The 21050-nt window shown below is 43.9% G+C and overlaps 4 protein-coding genes across 4 annotated transcripts; 1 reads left to right on the forward strand and 3 right to left on the reverse strand.

Moving 5' to 3' along the window:
* Nucleotides 1-6684: 6684 nt before the first annotated feature.
* ONS95_013036 (uncharacterized protein) lies at nt 6685-8601 on the reverse strand (the record flags this gene model as incomplete). The annotated part of the gene is made up of 5 exons (XM_058506666.1): nt 6685-7176; nt 7456-7629; nt 7702-7755; nt 7810-7938; nt 8044-8601. The coding sequence occupies 5 exons, from the start codon at nt 8599-8601 to the stop codon at nt 6685-6687; spliced, it is 1407 nt and encodes a 468-aa protein (XP_058357396.1).
* A 6334-nt stretch (nt 8602-14935) lies between these two features.
* Nucleotides 14936-15286, forward strand: ONS95_013037 (uncharacterized protein; the record flags this gene model as incomplete). The annotated part of the gene is made up of 1 exon (XM_058506667.1): nt 14936-15286. The coding sequence occupies one exon, from the start codon at nt 14936-14938 to the stop codon at nt 15284-15286; it is 351 nt and encodes a 116-aa protein (XP_058357397.1).
* A 767-nt stretch (nt 15287-16053) lies between these two features.
* On the reverse strand, nt 16054-18457 carry ONS95_013038 (uncharacterized protein; the record flags this gene model as incomplete). The annotated part of the gene is made up of 3 exons (XM_058506668.1): nt 16054-16996; nt 17266-18228; nt 18280-18457. 3 exons carry the CDS (start codon nt 18455-18457, stop codon nt 16419-16421), a joined length of 1719 nt encoding a protein of 572 aa, XP_058357398.1. The 3' UTR covers nt 16054-16418.
* Nucleotides 18458-18847: 390 nt separating this feature from the next.
* On the reverse strand, nt 18848-20607 carry ONS95_013039 (uncharacterized protein). The gene is made up of 4 exons (XM_058506669.1): nt 20119-20607; nt 19789-20057; nt 19614-19735; nt 18848-19568 (listed from the first exon to the last, which is right to left on the reverse strand). The coding sequence occupies exons 1-4, from the start codon at nt 20564-20566 to the stop codon at nt 18854-18856; spliced, it is 1554 nt and encodes a 517-aa protein (XP_058357399.1). The 5' UTR covers nt 20567-20607; the 3' UTR covers nt 18848-18853.
* Between the last annotated feature and the right edge of the window lie 443 nt (nt 20608-21050).

Below are 21050 nucleotides of genomic sequence, written 5' to 3' on the forward strand. Positions count from 1 at the left end.
AGGTAGTAAATTAATATCTCGAATTATTACTATATTATACTTTATTATAGTATCTACTATCTAATATACCTTACTTTTTTTCTTAACTAAAAACTACTAATTCTTATATAATTTATAGCTATATTCTAAGGTACTAGCTTTAAGCCTCTTTATAAGTATATCTTTAATATATTTATATAGATATTTTAGTACTAGGAATCTAGGCGCTTACTAGACCTTATACGAAATAGTATAAATTTCTTATAGTAAGTAGATATCTTCGTGTATCCTTTTGTATTTGAAGAAGTTAAATACTATTATAGCCTCGCGCTTATATAGTATCTCCTTTAAAAGCTCGCGCTTTTATAGTTATAACTTCCCTCTAATTATTATCTCTTTTATTCTTTCTAGTATTAACTTTATCTCGTATAGTAACTCTAAGAACTTTAAAGTTATTTACTTATTAAATTCGTAAGGTAGTTTAATAGGCTCTTTAACTTTCTCTTACTCTAATCGCCTTTATTTTTAGTCTAGCTTCTCTCTTAGCTTTAATTTATCTGAAATCCTCTTTTAAATTAAAATAACTTTATTAGCTTTCTTCTTATAAGTACTCTAAACTCTAATAGTAGGAAAAACTCTTTTTACTTATAAAAGTATAACTAAATCTGTACTTCTTAAAAGAATTGTATCCTTATCTCTTTCTTTATTAGACTTAGTAAATACTATAGCTAAAAATACCTTTACTTTTTCTCCGCTAGGCGAGCTAAATACGCTAGTTAACCTACTCTTCTCTTTAGTAGATCTATCGCTAAAACTACTTATTACTATAGCTTTAGCTAAGCGTTTTCTAGGAAAATATCTGATTTAGTATAAGACCTTATTAAATCCGTGACTTTTACTATAACTTACTTAGTTTAGTTATTATTTATAACTATAGTAAACTAATAACTTCTACTATAAGAAAACGATAAGAGACTTGCTATAATAAAGGGTTAGCTTAAGATTATATTATTCTTCACTTATATTAAAGTAAAAAAACTCCCTACTATTAAGATACTTCTAATCTTTATAGCTACTCTCTTATATAATCTCTTGAACTTCTCTTACTCTCTTAAGTAGCTTATTATTCTAAGGTTAAGGTTAAGTTAAATAAGGAGCCTGGTCTTTAAAGTAATTATAGAAGTTATTAGATTAGCTTCTAACTTATAATTAATAAGTGCTATTATAATTAAAGAGCTTAGCCGGACTCTAACTTTTAGGCTCTTAATTACTAAGACTTAAGAGTTCTTTAATATCTCCTTTACTCTTACCGACTTTATTAATACTAAGTTAGTCTAATTACTTCTAACTCTCTTTTTAGTAGTCTAAAGTAACTTTACTATAGTTATATTTTTAAAAAGTAATTTTTATAAGAGCTTAAAGTATATAAGTACTTCCCTACTAGTAATACCTTTTAGTTTATTATCTAAGACTTTATTTAATAGCTCTAGAGGCTACACTCTTTACTTTAAGATATCTAGGTACTACTTTACTTTCTTAGTAACTCTTAAACTAACTTTCTTTAACTTCTTAGTCTACTTTTTATTTATCTTTATTTCTTTAATAATCTTTCCTTATTATACTCTTTCTTTTAATACCTTTTTAATTAAATCTTTTTACTTTTACTTTCTAAGTTATAGAACTTTTAAAGTTACTAAATTCTTTTCCTTCTTAACTTACTTTTTTAATACTTTCTTTAGGTTTACTTACTTATTATTCTTTCCGCTCTTTAGTTTTTTATTTCTAGCTCTTAATATTCTTATAGCTTCTTAGTCTCCCTTATCTTCTTTAATATCCGACTTATCTTAAGTTATTACTTTTACTACTATTACTTTTATAAGTTTAGCTTTATTTATAAGGTACTATAGTACTTATATTAGCTATACTATTAAATTACTCCCTTTAATTTATCTCTTATTAGCTCCTTATATCGAGGTTCCCTTTTAACTAGCTTATATAGCCTCTATTACTAGGACCCCCCTATACTATTTAACTAATTATCTCTTACTACTAGCGCGTCTATAATATATCTAGCTTTAATAATTATATATAAGCTTCTTTTCTATATTTATTAGGAAGTCCGGGTAGTCTCTATAGAAGTACTTATTTTCTAAATAGTAGAAATATTAGTTCTAGTGATTCTTATAAGTACTTATAGTATATATTCTAATTAGCGAGTTATTCGGACGCTAAGGTTAGCCTAAGTATACCCCTTATAGTAGTTTAAATAAATTAACTTAACTACTAGGTTCTACTAAGTAGGCTTTTAACTGATTTCCTTTGCTAAGTAAGCTAAATCCCGATCTTCCCTTAGGCGCTTATAGAACCTGCGACGCTCTTACAGCTAGTATTAGCATATTAAATACCTAGGTTATTTCTTTTACTACTTTTATAGATATAATCTTTAGGCTAATAATAGAGAGAACTAGCTAACTCTTTACCTTAAGAGTAATAAGTACTTAGCTAAGTAAATCTACTAATTTACTAAGGCTCTCTTATTTTATATAACTATTAGAAAACTTCCGGACTATCTTATTAGATATATAAATCTTAGTAGCTATCTTAACTAAGTTGTTAAACTTAATTATACTTAGCTTATTAATATTAATCTTATTCTTATATATTATCTTCTTATAAACGTCCCTTAGTAACTTATTTAAGAACTATACTCCTCGAGTATAATTTTCTAACTAGCTTCTTTTTACTAAGGTAGCTAAGATTATAGTGAATTATCGAATAAACTACTTTATATCACTTTCTATAGTCTACGGTTTTAACTTTAGAGCCTTAAGAAATAATTAGGAGTTTATTTATTAAAAAGTATCTTAATCCTTATACTTCTCTAAAAGAGATACTACTAGCTCTTTTTAATTCTTACTTATCTACTTTAGTAGCGTCTTAATATACTAACTAATAGTAAGATTATAATATTAAGGAAGCCTTTTAATTTAGTTTATATCCTTTAATTAGGTATTATTATATTAGTTAGTATATCACTTTAAGAACTCTGTAATATTAGCTCCTTTAAAGTATAGCGCGCTTAGTATACTTAGGGCTAGTATAACTGAAATATACTTAACTTCCGCTATCTTAGAATTCATAATCTTTAATTCTTAATAGCTTTCCTTTCGGACTTAAATATATTCTATTATATTACTTTCCTTTATACTTAGTGTTTTTTAGTTCTTAGGATCTCTTAGAAATATAGTTATATTAAAGAATTTAGTAAATAATTTAAACCTTTAGTATTTACTTATAAGGTATAGTATACTTAATATTACTAAAGTTAAAAGTACTAGAGTTACTAGTAAGAGCGTAGCGATTATACTTCTTATAACCTCTAGACTTAGCTCTCTTAACTACTTTAATCTTCTTAACTTTTTTTCCTTATATTCCTTTTATACCTTACTTTAGGCTTCTTTTTTATTTTAAACTTACTTTCTTTTCGTATTTATTTATTCCTTACTTATTTTCTTTATATAAACTTTCTCTATTACTATAGTAACTTTATCTTCTAAGCTTTATATAATAACTTTCTCCTTTATACTTTCTTAGCTCTCTTTACTTATATTCTACTGTTTCCTAATATCTTACTTATTAAATAAGAGTTCTTCGAGCTTTTTTTTTCTAGCTGCTTCTTACGTGTCTATTTATTTTTATAATAAAGATACTAAGCGATGAAATTCTAACTCTTACTTTTACTACTAGCTTAAATATATTCTAGCTATTCCTCTGCCTTACTTTTAGATCCCTATATAAGTTACTAATATAAAAGAAGTAAGGTAGTGCTATTAAAGTATATAATAAGTAGGGATATAGAGGACTACTAACTAAATAAGTAGTAAGAGTAGGAGAGAGAAGATAATATATTTATTATACGCTATTACGCTTATCTATATAACCTTATAAAACAGGTTAACTATCTTCTAACCTAGAACTACACTACCCTATCATAATACTATTCGATTTCCACTTTTATTAGTATTTAATTTAACTAACGCAAGATATACTTTTAAGCTCTTCTCTCTTCTAATTCTTAACTTAATATTAAAGTAAAATCGTTATTCTAAGGAGGTAGAGTAAAGAGTCTTAAGTAAATAATATAACTAGTAAATACTCGCAGAATCTAGCTATATTCTTAGCTAATTTAAGCGTATTCTATACGGAAATAAGTAAGCTTGATTAGCTTATTATTTAGCTTATACTTCGTATAACTATAATAAAAAGAGGTATATTTATTACCGCTATATAGGGTATAATAAGAGTAATTATCCCTTTCTGCACGAGAGAATAGTAGTAATACCTAAGATAAGTGGAATACCTTATTTTTAAAGCTAAAATCAGCTAGATAAGCTAGTATTCGTATTATAGTTATCTTAAGACTAAGAAGTAGAAGTGGAGTTAGAAGTAATCCCGAGGATATAGTATAATTAGTTATTTTTTATATTAGTATCTTTTCCTTTACTCTAAATATTTTATTATTAATAATAGTAGTATTACCTATATAATTTAATATATAGTTATTTACAGTTACGTAGTAGAATCTAAGGATTCTGCTATATTTAATATAGGAGGGGTCGTCTCTATATCGTCAGGGGGTCGTCTCTGTATCATCCCTCGTTCTGTGGTGCCTCGTTTCTCCATCCACTACGAGTATCCACTCCACTACCACCACTGCTTTCCAAGACATCACAACACACCCGCACCTCCCGGTCTCACCTGTGGCAATTCGGCGACTACTGCCAATATCACGACGCCATCACATACATACATTTGCATCCGAGGATAATCTTCCGTCGCACAATCACATCTCACAAGTTACGGTGCAGGACTCAGACCACCACGAACGCATGTCAATTCTCCACGAAGGTTCGTCCCGCAGGCGGACGTCTGTGCATTGATTGTGGTCTTGTACTACCGTAGTGACTGGACCTACTTCGGCCATCACGCACGTAACATTACACATCATTCTCCAACACCAGCCATCACACTCCGCATCCCAACAATCGATGCACGAGGTCTCTCCGGGGGTACAAAACGGCATGCTCCATGGTATGGACCACAATCTTGGGATTTCATGATCTGCTATCCAAATCGGCTCGGCGGTGAAGCCCGTACCGCTCTGGGCCGAGCCTTCCCATCGTCTAATTTCTGGCGAGGCTATTAGCCAGTGTAAATCCCTCCCTTGAACTCGTTGTCCCGCGAAAAACTTACCTTTTGAGCAAAGGATGACCACGAGCACGGGTTTCGGGTCCGGATTATCACTCGTTGCGTGAGTGCGCAGGCCAATGTGCTAGCACCACCAGCAACAGGCCCCAGGACCAGGACCCAGAAAAGGCAGGTCGCTTGCACTTTAGGGAGCATTTTATCAGTTGTCGCAGCGCGGGATTTCATGGGCTGGTTGCCCTGAGGCGTTACGTGATCGCATCAATGGGCACACAAAGAGCAAGAGATATGAGCCCACGTTCGCCGACGGTCAACCCTCCGATGTTGAGAATGCTAGTAATTAGTCGGCTTCTTATGAGATTTGATAGCCAGATCTCGATTGCCAATTACGCCATGAGTTTTCCGAGGACGTGGTGTTGAAGATAAGCGTGCATTAAGCTTCCCACGCTGGGGTTACTCAATGTCTGTTCGGCTGTTGCACTTGCAAAGGGGGAGTTGAAGGCAAACGCTACAGTAACCGAGAGGTCGCGACCAACCTCAGAGCCCGGGACGAAAGTGCATTTCCGTTCTCACAACCTGGAACGTCAATCAATCGAGACAACTACCAAGCAGTACAATATTTAGAAACATTGGTGGCAAATATTGAGTAATAATATTATTATCCTAAGTTTCGCGTCGATGCTTGTAAAGCCAATCAATGACCAATGGGATTACAAAGGTTGATGGTTACAAGAAGTCCACAATCTGGAGTAATGTTGATATTGCTAATAAAGTATATTTCTGAGCAAAGCGTAATGCTTGACCGATTATCAGACAGCCTCCCTGACCAGGGTAGAGCTAAAAGTAGAAAGCCTCCTGATGATGCCAACCTTCTCTCTGTGAAGACAGAAGGAGTCTTAGAACAGTAAAGTCTTTGACAAATACCCACCCTTCATTGGTACAAAATATTTTGCTCTCCGTACAGAGTTCCGTAGTGAATGTGCGAAGTGAAGATAGACAAAACGACCAAAAAGAATGAAAATACAAGATCGCGACCCAAGATCGACTTTGATGCAAGCAACGAGATGGCTAGATAGATAGTTGATATGAGAATAGGGATATAAAATCGCATGTGATGACGTTGAGAAATGAAGAAAACCATCCACCCCTCCTGAGAACCAGATGACCATAAAGATGCCTCGAGAGTACCAGCCCAACCATATATCCAGTCCGGTTCCGTCTATTTCCCCTCCCCGCCGTCCATAATCCAACTAGTTCTATGTTCAGAATCAAGTGTCGTTCATCGTGTTCGTGATAGTAGTACACATTTGTGTTTTTTGCTGGGTTGCGCCGGCTCCTCCATGCTTAATCCAGTTCGTGTTTCGTTCATCTCTCATCAACAATCGTAAATGGCGTCTGTACTTGCGCCTGCATTGTATTGCTACAACTCCGCCCTTCATATTTATGTCCAATCTTCCTTATCTCCCACTTTGTCATTCGTGCGTCTCTCGACAATGAGGATTAGTATATCCTGTCACCGAACGCCAACTCGTTGGCGCCTCGTCCATGGTCTTCATAAGCGTCTGACGGCGCGTCCTCGTAACACGTTCCAACTGAGCTTGCGCCTCTACTCACGATGTGTGATTGTCCACTCTGGCTCCCGTCATCAACATCAAACATGTCGTACTGTCCACCATCGGCTCTGCCTCCACTTGGGGCCCCCATACCGCCGACACCAACAACCATGTTACTGCGGCCGGAGCCCGCCATACCGAAGCCTCTCCCATGGACACCTAAGCTGCGCATACCGGAATTGAAGGACCGGCTAGATACGGAGCCAACTTTGCGATCCTTACCACGGCCCTTGATACCCTTGTTGCTGTTCTTATACAGGTTGGCGAAATACTCCCATAGTTCTTTGTCGCCGGCATGGACAATGTCGCCGTCCTTAATAGAAGCAAACTTAGCGGTCAGATTGCGGATGGTCTCGATATGAAATTTGTTTTGGTGGGACTGTGGTAATGTCATCAGCTTTGGTCTTAGTGAACCTTGCTTCGTATGTCTGCTTATCGACGAACTAAGCAATAGGGGAGGAAGATTTCATCATTCATGCGTAAGAGAATGGTTCAGGAAGATGTGGCGGAGTGGACAGGTTGTTTGAGGGGTGCAAGCGAAGAAGTAAACATATTGTGGATCAAGGACCGAAGTTGAAACGGAGGCAAAAATCGCCACTATGCGATTGCCAGAGTGGATAATTGTGATGAATTTACAGAAGGCAACAAATCAACGTACCTTGAGATTTCCCAGCTGGGTGAAGTCCTTTGTACAGGTGTCAAGGCGACAGTGGTAGGGCTTTGACTTGTCGTGGACGTTCTTGTGGGCGCGGACATTGCCTCGTTGAGCAAACCGCTTTCCACAAATTTCACATTGATATGGACGTTCTCCAGTGTGCCTACGTTCGTGAGTCTGGAGAGAAGACATTAGCGCTGGAGTGGTGAATTGAGGCTGCATCGTCGGTTTTCGGGGTGTCTAATGTACCTTCAGGTTTCCAAGCTGTGAGAATGTTCGACCACAGCCGGGCTCTTTGCATGCCTATTAGCATAGATGTTAGCGAATTTATACTGTATTTTAGGTTGACTTCCTTACGTATGGCTTGACTCCTGTATGAGCTCTCTCGTGAATGTCCAGATGTGTCTTCTGATAGAAACTCTTGTTGCAATTCGCAATCGTACATTGATAACGCTTCTTCGAGTTCTTCGGGCTACTTGATTCTTCCTGAGGAGCAGCATGGGTGAGCTTGTACTTCGACTCCTCTCTTGAAGCGTACATTCCGAGGTAGGAAGTAGCTTGTGCTGAAATGGGAGAATGGAAAGCACCTACCACAGGTCTGATCTGTTCGGCAGAGGAGGTTGCCTGTGGGGGGGTGGTTTGCGCTTTCGCCTGGATGGCTTTCATCAAAGTATCGACTTCTGTTCCGAAGTTAACCTCTTGCGCCCGTGTCGATATTGGAGAAGTCTTAGTTTCGGCCGAGTTGAACACAGGGTTACTGGCTGGGGCAGGCCACATCGATTCTGCTTTGACCGGTGGGCTTTGACTATGGTGTTCTTCAATGAAGCCAGTTCGGGACGTTCGGGGGTACGAGACTTGTCGACTTCCATCGTCGTCTACTTGCAATAAGCGCGGGAGTGGTCTTTGCTGAATGAAGTTGCAGTTCGTAAACGCTGGGACAATCATGTTCGTGTTGGGTCCAGAGTAACCAGTGAAACTGAACGGATTGTGCTGCTGTTGCTGTTGTGGGTGTGTTGCTACCATGTTGTGGCTAGTTGCTCCGCTATATGTCTGCGCCGGAGAATACTGAGGAGCCATGATTGTTCGAGAAAGTGCCGCTGACGAGGCAGCCCGCGAGTCGTATGACTGAACAATACCAGAAATATCCATTGTGTAGAATGTCTGGATCGGCTGGTGTGTGTTCTGCTCAGCCCAACGTCCCCAGGCCTGGCCTGGCGCTTGTGCTGTAATTGCCAGCGTGCCGGTTGTGTCTTGCTTTGAGGCAAGACGTCTATAACTTAGAACTGCTGTGTTGCTGCTGCAGAAATCGTATGTATGGTGTGCAAAGCGTGAAATAGGCAGTCGATGCAGGAAAGAAATCAAAGCAAATGTCCGCCGAAAGAAACTGAAGAAAAGAGTTTGTCTGTGAGTGAGTTGGCGATATGTGGGCTTTCGTTGCTTTGTATGCCCTGAAGATGTTGATGATCGACAGGTGCTGGCTGTGTTACTTTAAGACCACCTTGTGGTGAAGTGTCTGGCTTGAGCTGATGTGCAACTGGGGTCGAGTTTGGAGGGGTTACCAATCGTTCGGTATCTCATTCCGAGATTTCACAAGATGGCTACCGCTCTCCTCATATACAGTCTGCCACGAGCCCCCACCGCCTAGAGCAATATTTCGAAGTGGTTCAGAAGATCCATCCCGCGTTGGCCGATTGAGACCGCACCAATGACAAGCCACAGGCCAGGAGGCATTGCAATGAAACGGACAAGGCTCTTAATGGCAAGCAGTAAATGTCTTCATTAAGACGCAGTTGTATGAAGACTCTCCCATACCAAAACTGAGCGACAACATCCTGAGAATCATTGCAAAATGGCACTAAGGGACTGAGTGCCAGTACTTGCCAAACCTGACAAGGGGGTAAGTGACAGGGGTTTGTCATGGCCGCAGGTATTTTCAGAGACAAGTGTAAATGATAAAAAGGCCAAACCCTACAGGGGATGGCGTGGGTCTGTCGGTGGATGCCCTTGGATCGAGTGAGGTGATTTCCAGACGTCAGAATGGGGAAGTAAAAGCTTGGGGCAATTCTCCGTATTGGCCAAAGATGACTAGCATCGATCGACCTCGACTAGCAGCCGTGAAGCAGGGTGGTGGACGTGGAGCCCTGTCCTGTTGAGAGGGACGGCATGGGGGGATGAGTAGCTGGAGGGGGAGGGGGAGGAGAAGGAGGAAGGAGGAAGGAGGAAAGAGGAAAGAGGTCAAAGACATTGGTAACCCGGGTTCAGGGATCTTGCGAGGCACCAAACACGATCTGTGATGGCCCTGATGGGGCCTGCAGCAGATGCCAGCGCTGCTAGCGAGGGATTGCGGGAGGGATTAAGCTTGCAAAGACATCGTGCTCGAGGAGTGGGAGTGGGAGTGCGTGGGGGTGTGTGGGTGGTTGTGGTGGTGGTTGTGCTGTGGTGGTGGTGGTAGTGGTGGTGGTGGTGGTGGTGGAGAGAGAAGTAATAAAATCGCTTGCTCTGTCTGGGTGTGAGTGTGAGGTGAGTGGTGGTGGTCCCCCAGTGCCAGTGCCCAGTGCCCTCTGGCCACGCCCTGCCCTGCCCTGATCGGTGCCGGGGCGGAACGGTGCGTATGGTGGTCCTAGGGGCCCTCGGGGCCACAGACATAGCCTGCCTCCTGCCTCCTGCCTCCTGCCTCGCCTGCCTCTGGTCCCAGTACTTACTACTTAGTAGCGAGCTTTCCAGGCAGGGCAGGGCAGGGCAGGGCAGGGCAGGGTAGGGCAGCCCAGGCCAGGCCAACCTATGTCAGAATTTCTCTCCGGTGCTGACTTAAATTACAAGCAAGTAAATTACGAGTAGCAGCAGGCAGGATTCGGGCAGGGCGCCATCAATGCCACCCATGCCCGTGCTGCACTCCAAGCCTCCTAAGCACTACTGGCTAGGACTCTACTGTAGGAGCAAACTATCGACGGCCGTCCAGAGTCGCCTTGAAGGCAAAATCAGTTAGGGTTCGACGGGCCATGGGAATCAGTGGAACCGGCCGCAGCCATCCCAGCTTTCTCGATTGGCGCCCGCTCTGAGCCCAACAGCTCGTCGTCCAATGAAAACTGAATATACTCATATGTGCGGAGATAGCCTGCCGTACGGTCAGCCGTCGGCAGAGGCTTCGACGGTTTCCAGCGCAAACGGCGGCTGCGACAGGACTCGTCCGTCTCCTTCAGGCTCGCATCATCTCAGGATCTCGCGTCTGCACCTGGAAAGAGAATAGGAGGGGAGGGGAGGGGAGGGGAGGGGATGGGATGAGATTGAGATTGAGATGAGGTTTGGTTGAGATATGACAGAAGTACGTCGCTTCGACGGTCCCGGGAGCAAATCTGGCTGTAGATTGGCCGTGCGGGCGGGGAACCGGAAAGCACCCTCCCGCCGAAACCATAAATCTTGGTCAGTGCGACAGGTAATATTTCACTCAGAAGTGCAATGCCATCGAGAGTCTACAGACACTACTGCACTACAGTTCAGGTGCATTCGCTGCATTCCAGAGGACTCCAGAGTCGGGTTCTTGTCTCGGTTTGCTACTGAGCATCCAGCTTCCAGAATCCAGAAGTCCAGGTCCGGCGGAATTCGTTCAACAACACGAACATTACCAACAAGTTCCCTTTCGCTGGCGCTTGTTGTGTGACTGTACTTGCCAGCTCCTTCTCCTGTGGATCGTCGTGCATGACAGTAGTAGCAGGCGAAGCTGCGAACTGGGGAGATGAGACTATGTCACTTTGCTGAAACTCCTAGGTCTCCTATCCTCGTGGAGTGTCCCTTCCATGCTCCCAGAACTCTCGAAACAACAACGCCAGTAGCGGAGGGTAGCATGCGTTGACGGCTGGCCTGCAAGCCCTGATCCCATGGAAACGGTACGCGCTGGTCAGTGCAACCCTGGCTGGGCAGCAACCCTTGTGGCACACCGTCCACTCTTATTGCCTCAATAGGCCACATCCACAGCCTCATATCTCCTTTGGCAGCCTTGCTGCAGCCAGTGCAAGGTACTTCAGCCTTTCGTATTCTCGGCGCAAGCTGAGATTGGCAGTGAAATTGCCAGTTCTAGGGAACTATGTATCGTGTTCATCTCAAAAGTGCGTAATCTGTGCAAGGAGACCAAATAAACCGCGCTGGAAACTCAAACTATTTCCAAGAAAAAGGATTATGCGTACCATTCTGACACGTTGTCAACCACTCGTCTTTCGATGACATTCTTCAGCCCTGATAGACGTAAATTGGTCCAGCCATGAACATTGATTGTACGATGGCTTTGGCATGAAATCTGAACTAGCTGCTGCGTCTCAACGTTCAGCTGCAGTATTCAAAGATTCAGAATACACAACCAGGTTTCCCAAGAACTCAATAACCGATGTTCTCAACAATTGGTTGCGGAGAGCATCCGTCGAAGAAACAATGTAACCTATATGGGATGAAATTATAGGATGAACTGGGCAACTAATGCTGGTAGAGCGCCTCACTGAGGCTAGATGTCGTGGGATCTCGACCCAACGATCGCTTCACCCATGCTCGAGCTGTGGCACCTTTATTGCCATCGACGAGAGCGTCCACCGACCAGGGGGGCTCGGACCCAAGATATGCATGCATCTGCCCCTGCCGACCCAGCCGGCTGGTCGGGCCAGGGTCGTCAGATCCCCGGGTTTAGTCCCAAAGTGTTCAGGATTGCGAGTGAAGGCATGAGGATTTGCAAAGTGACTTTTGTGTAGAGTGTTTCGCGGGAGATAATCATAACTTTGAACTGCTTCGCTTGAAGTGCCGAAGCAATGTGTATGATCAGCCTTCGGTAGATCTACAGTATGCCATCATGGCATGGCCCTTTTGTCGTTAGTGGTATTTACTTCTCCTCGAGAATTCATTGGCACCTGGCAGCAGGACGGGAGGGGCGGAAGAAGAAATTGGAGGCAAGGAAGCCGACGGCATAAACAGGACAGAATACGCACATTGTGGAACTGGGACAACCAGTCCTGGTCTCCATTCAGCACGTGTCTGCACATCTCGGATGCAGGAGAAGAGAACAGTAGCAAAGTCGCCATTAGTTGCAAATAGTATACCCAGGTGAGGTCGGAAGAATGTTGGCTTGGTCCTGGACACGGGATGCGTGCGTGGTTGTACAAATTGCAAATGCGAGTGCAGGTGCAACGAACCCGCGCCTCTGTTTTTGGGACGAACGCAGGCACGTGATGCCGCATTCCAACTCAGAGCATTCCATTCCATACTAAAGTAGGGGGAGATAGGTCGGTAATGTACTTCAGGGCTGACCTTGACCGTCATGATACATGCACATTTCACAAACGTGGCGACAATTGCTATTATCCTTTCGACATCGACAGGCGTCTTCGCCCGTGATGCCCACCTGCAGATCTGCTCCATGCTTGCCCGACCGAACGAGCCAGCAGGGGGAGCAGCCCGTTTGGTTGCATCTCCACGATGATTTCGCTGATCTAACTGAACGACGTTACGGAGTACCTCTGTAGAACCCAAAGCTTGGCTTGCTGCCCCGCTGAGGCTACTCGCTTTCCCCCCCCCTCTCTCTCTTCAAAGACTAATCGCCGATCTTTATGCTGACACTTTCACTCGAAGCATTGCTCTCAGCTGTGAGAAAGCGGCTGTTCGTCGAAACAAAGGTCAGCGACGAAAGAAGGAGTGACGTCTTCTTCCATTTTCCTTTTCATGTACATATTCGTTACTTGCACCACTTACTTCAATCCGCCCATGAGAATCTCACTCACAGACTACATTTAGGCCATTGCTCGACTTCTCCACATGTTGTACTTGCTTACGGACGTTGAAGGGTGTCCAACCGTTCCGGGCCGCCTGATATCTATCTAGAGATAGTGCAGACACGGCCAGACCAGCGCGTCTTCTTGGCTCGGCTTATGATTCAACAGAGAGAGTCTTCTTCGGGATTCAGGTTTAAGCTTCCCGCCAAAGCCGCAGCCGCACTCATGAGAAAAGCAAAATGGAAGCGCTTTGGGGATCTGGTGGAGGGACCCCTGGTGAAGATCCTTCTTCTCTGCCCCGGCCCTGATTTAAACAACTTCCACACCAGCGAACACGATTCGATGAAATTCAAGAGCGACGCATTGAATAGATCTCACGCACCCATCCGGGGCCTGCAGTATCTGGCAGGAACGAAAAGGCAATTTTGCATGATGCAGGTCCAGGCATCTCGCGTCCGTCTCGGTCGGCAATCTACTGGAACCATCTCGGTGCTCGGTGGAGGTTTCGTTTCATACAGCTCTATGATGCTGAAAACCAATCCCAACCACCAAAGAGGGCCGATCAAAGGAGCTTCCTTCAGGAGATATAAGAAGTTCATTATCTCAAGGTCCATGCCACAGCCTCAAAATTCGCAATCCACGCCGATTCTGGGATCCGGCATGAGATTTACAAGATCCCCATGCCTGTTTCGGGCTGCTCATTGGCTGCTTAAATTTGCACCTTTCTCACATCCATGCAGTTTCAATTTTCCTCAACCAGATCTCGATATTTTCGGCAGGACAGATGCTAGAGTTTTACCGTTAGAGTCTACTGGTTTGGTCTCATTTGGATCTGTGCAGATATCAAATCAGATGAACATGACCTACACAGCTTCAGCATTCGTCAAACAAATACCCTGGGTCACTGGAAACTCAAATTGGCAGCGTTTCAGCTCAAGAGAATGGACCCTGGCAACCATGAAGGTGTTGGTGCGCATGTGCAGGTGTGCACAGGTACATATGTGCCTGTCATCTCACTTCGCTCCGTACAAAGCCCTAACATTTACACCCGGTTTCCCCCCCATTTTCGCAAGCTTCGCTGTTTTGGGTTCAATCGTCTGGATGACGGTGACGATTTCATATCTAAAGCGGGTACCTTGAAGTCTTCGGAGGTTTCTCCTTCACACAAAGTTTGCGGAGCACAGACTCAATTGCACGGCATGTCTGTCCTGCTGTGTCAATCGTGACTAGATCTTGATATTCTCGGGGGTGAGAAGGTACAATCCAGCCTCATCCGAGTCATGATTTGCATACAGCACATGAGATTCGCAAGGGCAACCTTTCTGGGCGATTTGAGTGTTTATGCAACATGTTCCCGCTCCAATGACAATTGTTTATCATAGATTCCTCAACCGGATATCAAACCCCGTTTCTCTTCGGCGGCTGCTATTCTTTGGCGTCTCTGCCGAACCCCAAGAGAAAACAAAGAAGGAAGTTTTGTAGCCTTCTGATCTTCAGCCTCTAACAAGACATCCCGGATGCAAGTGGTGAGATGATGAGTGGCTCCATGTTTGGAAAGCGGAAACGGCTTTGACAAGGCTTCATATGTCGTAATTGTACTTCTGTTTATCATTCACCTTGTTGTGCGACAATCAGTCTTGCGCATGTGCTTTTCCGGTCCCAAAATCTACAGTTGAGGATATGCCACTATCAAAACGCGCTGGTCAAGCTCCTTCCCGCTGAGACGCTTAATTTCTATGTACTATATCCGTGTCTTGAACCTTCCTGTTGAAGAAAGTCCTGTCGAGATGATGCACCTTGGTGGAGACTCTGAAGATGCTTTGACCTTTCAAGTAAGCCATTTCAGATATGCCGAATCAGCGCTACCTGAGCCCCTGCACAATCGAGACCCGGCAGCTTCAGGTCTATTTACCCCTCTGCATGAAGCTGAGGGGCATTATTACAGCGAGTTCTCGCAAGCGCTTCCCAAAGTTCAAACCCCTCCATGGATCTTATACCACCCCACGCCATGTAGAGACTGGATTATCAAATTCCACGAACCTGTTCTTCTCCAGTGGGTCTGTGCCATTGGCTTATGGCAGGAGTGAATGTCGGGGCGTGACAAGTTCACTGGCTGTAGTCGACTTCATTTACCGCAGTTGACATGTCAATGCTCAAGGGTCGATGGCGAAGTCAAGTGCTATGTGGTGTCTCGACCTTGGTTCTTTGCTTCAGATTTTGACTCTCGTACGATCTCAGTCCCTTAAAGAAATGCCTGGAAGAACTTATTGTAGTACTTGGAACCCAGTTCTATACACCCGTGCATTACTAGCCTTCAGACTGGATCTAAAAGGGCCTTTCTCTCGACAAAAGTATTCTAGGCTTGTTGAAAACATATGTCTTGTTCTGGTAGATCTGATGGGGTGTTTATTCGCTAGAAGCTGTTTACGGCATTGTCACTGAGACACTGCCAGATGGAAGTCAAATTTTCCCCGGCCATTCCTGTGTGTACGGACTTCGCTTCTTCAAAATAAGCTGGAAAGAAAGCTGCACTTGCATCCCATGAGAAATCTTCTTATCTAGCCACTTATAAGTGCAATATCAATGCGTTGAGCGATACAACACCGTTCGGCTTCAGATGCGTCCAAAAGAGCAATTGGAGCAGAAGTTACCAGTGATCGACATTTTTTGTTCCCTCTCGTGAGCACCCCGCATCATTTAGCAATGATAGAGAGCAGGCAGTATACATGCATCAAGTCTGCTCGGTAATCTTATGATTCCTAACTTTCTGAGATTACTTTCAGCAAAGATTCCATGATACGTTACGCAAGAATTTTCGCTCAAGCAAACGCCACACCTCAATACCGCACCGCCTCGATTGTCAACAACACCTCGCCAATAGCCGAGACCCCTTTCGTAAGCGGCAGTCTCCCCTCACCCTTTTGAAATGCCTTTTATGCCCTTCCTATGCTAAACCTCAAGCATCTAAAATCCACCAGCGTCTCCAATTTGGAACATCTAGTAATTCCTTGAAGATCTCTTCCCCCGCACGATTTCCGCTCACGAAGCGGTGCTTCCAACCCCAATGCTATCCCCGTCGACAGTATTTATCATGATTTGAAAGCACCAAATTTATCGTAAACCCCATTTTCGCTGTCCCTTACCTTTTACTTCACCATTCCTGTTAGATGATATTGAAAGTATATTGGTAGCATCCGTTCAAGTCCCGAATCCTGTCCATCATCTGTGCTTCTGGGCTTGTATCGAGAGCGTTTGTGCATCGTTGAGAGAATGAATCCAGTTCTCATCTTCCCTCCTCCGTTCAATCCTATACCAGTCGAACACTCCATGTCTTCGAAATTCAGAAGGCTTTGAAGTAGCTTTGAGAACTAGTCCTTCTACGCGGCTCGACAGCCGATTATCTTTCGTAACCACCAGCTTGGTTTCTCGCACAGGCAAAAGATGGTACAGGTGTTTACCGAACTCGCTCTTATTTCTTATGGCTTCGACAGTATCCCATTCGATGCTTACTATGAAATGTCGGAGTTCATGTCTTCTGAGCTCAGTCGATACTTTGAGATCCAAATCGAAACCAACTCGTCCAATTTCACCGCGCCGTTGGTGGGCTGTTGCCAGCCGGCCCTGGACTTGAATGTGTCCGCCCTTCAATTGTCCGTACAGATCTGAACTGGTGTGTTGCAGGGAAGCTTCTAAGACTCGTATTAGGGCCTTTTGGCCCAAAAAGGCGTCTTTTGTGGGATCTTCGGATTTGGGCAGACTTGCTAAATCCACGGCGGTGACAATTGACGCCCATGACCCTAGAGAATGGCTTCAAGTCAGCTCTGCTTGATTCTAGACACCTTATGAGATTAATGCATGTCTCAGCATTTGGATAAGTCTGATTCTTCCAATACTTACAAGTCGGTGCCACATACTCAGTAGGGCGAGACTGCAGATTCTCGTGGACGAAACCGTGTCGACGTTATCTGTATCTTCGACTTTCCACAGCAGCTCTGTTGCAATGTCATCTTCCGCAATCCGGCCAAATATCGATTTTGAAAGTGAGGCTGGAATCGGGCTGCAATACCAGAAATTGCTACCAGTTTATCCGTGGGATATGTCAGGGATGCGCGAGTGTAGAGTTTCACAACCTTTGCCCAAAATTTCTTAGCTGTAACTTTGTCGACTGTATGGTCTGCTCTGGCGAGTTCAGAAAAAGTGTGTTTGATTCCATGGTCATCGTGCGGGAGAATATATTTGGGGTAATTGGGATTTATCTTTGGTGGCGGGTGTGAGGGAACTCCATCCGGCCAGTCTTCACTGGCAGATAGCTGTCCGCATTCCCAGAATAGTTGATGGCTGGTGAAATGCAGTGTCCGGGGGCTTAATAGCCTTTCTTGACAGACCCAGCCTCTGAGATTGAGCGGAGACGAAGTGACAAAGTCGTACCATGTGTCATTCATCCGCAGTATGTATGAAGTTTCGAGACCACGAATGGACATGTTGATGCGGATTGGTGAGTATGTGCTTTTCGATAAGAAAAGCCCGTCTGCAGAGTTCGATGCTGCCAGAGCCGAAATATTGTAGGAGCTGTTGCCGTAAATCAAATGCATTGATGCCGACTCAGATGCCCAGTCTTTGATGGAGTCCTGGATGATACAAAGACTGTCGATCCACAGATATTTGGAACCAAGGCGCCTTGTAACAATGATAGCATCTTTGAAAACTGCCGATAAGAATGTCTCAGGTATCACACATAGAAGCTGCGCGATGTTTTCTGTAGTGAGTCTTCCAAGCATGTCTCCAGCCCACCGGTGGCTCAAAGTCATGTATTGAGCGGCGCTCATATCTTCAGAATTTACCTGGAGCCTTACTTGGTCCCAGCTATCAGTTCCAACGTCAATCAGACGACGTGGAAGGAATGGCGTCCGAGATCCGAGTGGTGTACAGTTGCTATGTCTCGAACAATTTTCTCCCCATCGCTTCACCAACGCCCAAGATGAAATTTCTTTGCCCGTCACCACAGGTGAGTCCATATCAGCCCTTGTAGCTAGTAATTTCTGTCAAAACAATGTTACTTCAGATGCAATTCTGCACTTACCTTCCCGAACAAGAGACGTTCTCTCTAATCTTGTGACACTCTTGACGTACTTGCTTCCCGCCAGATTGATCTGCTCGTTGAAGTACAGATGCATTGCTGATTCATCTGCTCGCCACATATACGTCGTTGAAAGACGGAAGTCGGAGCGGTTGAAGTCAAGCAAAATCTCTGAGCTCATACTTTTATATACCAGAGAACATATTTCACAGCCTTCCACGATTCGAGCTTTCAAAGATCCGTCGACATAGAGCGGAATTGATTTGCCGGACTTGTCATAATCTTTAATAAATGAATAACAAGTAGTGCAAAACTTTGATTCAGGTGAACTAGTCATTTTTCCAAGTATTGTATAATTCTTGTAGTGGTTGTGGCACGCTTTATTCGAGCTTCTCCGACCTCCTACTGGAAAGGGTGAAATCGGGAGAGGAACAAAGACTGCGAAGATACGCTGCGAGAGCATTATGCTGAGTCACCTGAATTAACTTACCAATGAGAGTGCATTTCCAAGCCCAGGGTGCATTTTAGTAGAGCTTGACAAAGGTCCGATGATGTGGTCCACCTGAAGTCAGTTGTTTCAAGTAATCAATTTCCTTCTAAAATCTTTCAAAAGAGTTCCGTGAATTTCATCAACCCAAGAAAAGCCCTTCAAAAATCCCTCCAAATCACCGTAGGTTGCTACAGACATCCTATGCATGGCAGCATGTAGGTGTTTCGCAAACCACGATGCCCCATCCTTCTCGTCACACAATACTCCGCCTACGACGATAATCCAGAGCTGTATGCAACCCAACCCACGGTCTTTCCACATTCTCGCCTGAGCGCTATCAGTCTCAGATGTCATCAGCAAGACTGACAACTTTCGAATCTGGCTCGTCACCCGCGTTGGGTATATCCCAAAGCTTTGCCGAATGCCTATCAGGTACAGTATTGCAGCCAGCCGAATCATCTCAGCCATATCAGCAACTTTCGATGCGTGTTTTTGCCTTGGGAGTGACAACAGTCTGTGAAGAAGTGGGTTGGTGTAGTCGCAGATATATATCGAGTCCATCAGGATCTTTCCTTCGGTTAGTTGGATCTCGCTTTGTAAGTGTGAGGATTCTCGAATCAGATCTACCAAAAGTTCGACCAGTGCGAAGTTGTCTCTGAAGGTAAAAGCGAGGTTGTTGGAAATGCGTCGGTACTTCGACTCTAGGTTTGAGAAAGGCATCGACGGCTGTATGGTGGAAATCGGATAAGCTAGAGGAAAGTTTGGTACGTCGTCAAGGGTGCAAGAGCCCGATATGTCGATACTGAAGGAGTCAGCTACAATTGAAGGAGTACAAGAATGAGTTTACCAAGACAGCATGATTCTCAGAAATCTGACAGAATTTAAAGTCTGGATACCGCCTCGCGAGTGAACGATCTCTTTCAGTCCATCTAAGTGCATCTTCCAGCTCCTTAGATCTCCCACCAAGTGCTTTATGACCCTCTCAGTTTCAAATATAGGCTATGTTTACAGGGAATTCGTACATAGTAACAAGCAAAGCCAATGATTGAGGATATTACGCCATCAGTTGTTGCAAGTTTCACGTCTCGCATCTGCCGGTTGATCAACTGAAGCGAGTAGGTGTGATGGGCAAGAGATTCTTCATCTGCTTGCAAACTATCTCCATTTCGAAGGTTATTGAAATATGTCGCGGCACCTGAGAGTAATTGGTGGAACGCTGCTGCATCGAGTATGCTTATTTGGAACCATGCAACCTTGAGTGGGCTTGCCTTGCCTCCCCGTTCTTTGAAGACTACTCGTTCTGTTAGCTTTGTGGAATCTAGAATCACACTTTAATTGGGCAATTCACTGACTGATGTCTACAAGCTCCCTAGATCTGGGAGTGATGTTGATTGGAAATTTCAAAAACGGGTCACCGCGACCAGCTCCGAGCCTGTACATGGTCATTATGCCGGGCAGAAGGACTGTTGTCGACATGCTGTCCGGGACTGCATCTTTTTGGGGAGATGCCGAGCAGCATGCATTATCTGGCACATTAAACGGAACCAAATTGGTGTGGCTAGGATCTAAGTCGAGTGGTTCTGAAGAAGTCGCCTGTCGTTCAGTGAATTCGTGCAGCACGTCAAGACTGTATAGTAACGGCTTGTGCCGTCGGACCGCAAGAGCATTCTTCCTACTGCGGTGGATATGTTGCATGACATTACGCTTAGCCAATCTTCGAGCATCTCGATCAGTGATTGGAGCTCCTGTATATGTCACAAAATGATAACTCCCCCCACAACTGTCTGATCCTTGGACCATAATTCCACTTGCGGAATGAGGATTAAATACTCTAACAAGGATTTTATAACACTGCTGACAAAGATCAATGAAAGCATTCACGCATCTTAGACATTAAAGTAGTGTCTCCAATGCTGATTTTGAGTCTATCCGATTCTCATTCTGATGGTTGCTGATTACAAATCTCAGTTGCAGGTAGGTCGCCCCACCTCGCTTTCTGTGCAGATTAATGCAATCCGGCAAATCTAACCCAACTAGGCAAACCTAATCACCTTATACATTACGCCCTGCTTTAACTACGTTAAATGTTATCAATATAGCACATTTTGCTCAGTTGTGACGTGGCGACATGAACGTCTTGCACATCTGACGGTGTTGGTGTAGCACTACCTAAAGTCCCTAAACGCGGATTTCTGTAGTAGCAAATGTGCTTCTCTCATGCTTTTTATATTACTGAGTGGTTCTCCCTCTGACCTGTACGGGTCACTAACTTTTCAGATTGGCA

This window comes from Cadophora gregata, assembly GCF_030347475.1.
Source record: "Cadophora gregata isolate MNR1 chromosome Unknown scaffold_7, whole genome shotgun sequence".
NCBI lineage: Eukaryota > Fungi > Ascomycota > Leotiomycetes > Helotiales > Ploettnerulaceae > Cadophora > Cadophora gregata.

Coding starts and splice junctions, on each gene's coding strand:
- ONS95_013039 (XM_058506669.1), bottom strand. CDS start 20,566: ATGGTCCAAGGATCAGACAGTTGTGGGGGGAGTTATCATTTTGTGACA. Junction 20,058..20,118: donor TAGGGAGCTTGTAGACATCA/GTCAGTGAATTG, acceptor CAGAACGAGTAG/TCTTCAAAGAACGGGGAGGC. Junction 19,569..19,613: donor CTGAGAATCATGCTGTCTTG/GTAAACTCATTC, acceptor TGACTCCTTCAG/TATCGACATATCGGGCTCTT.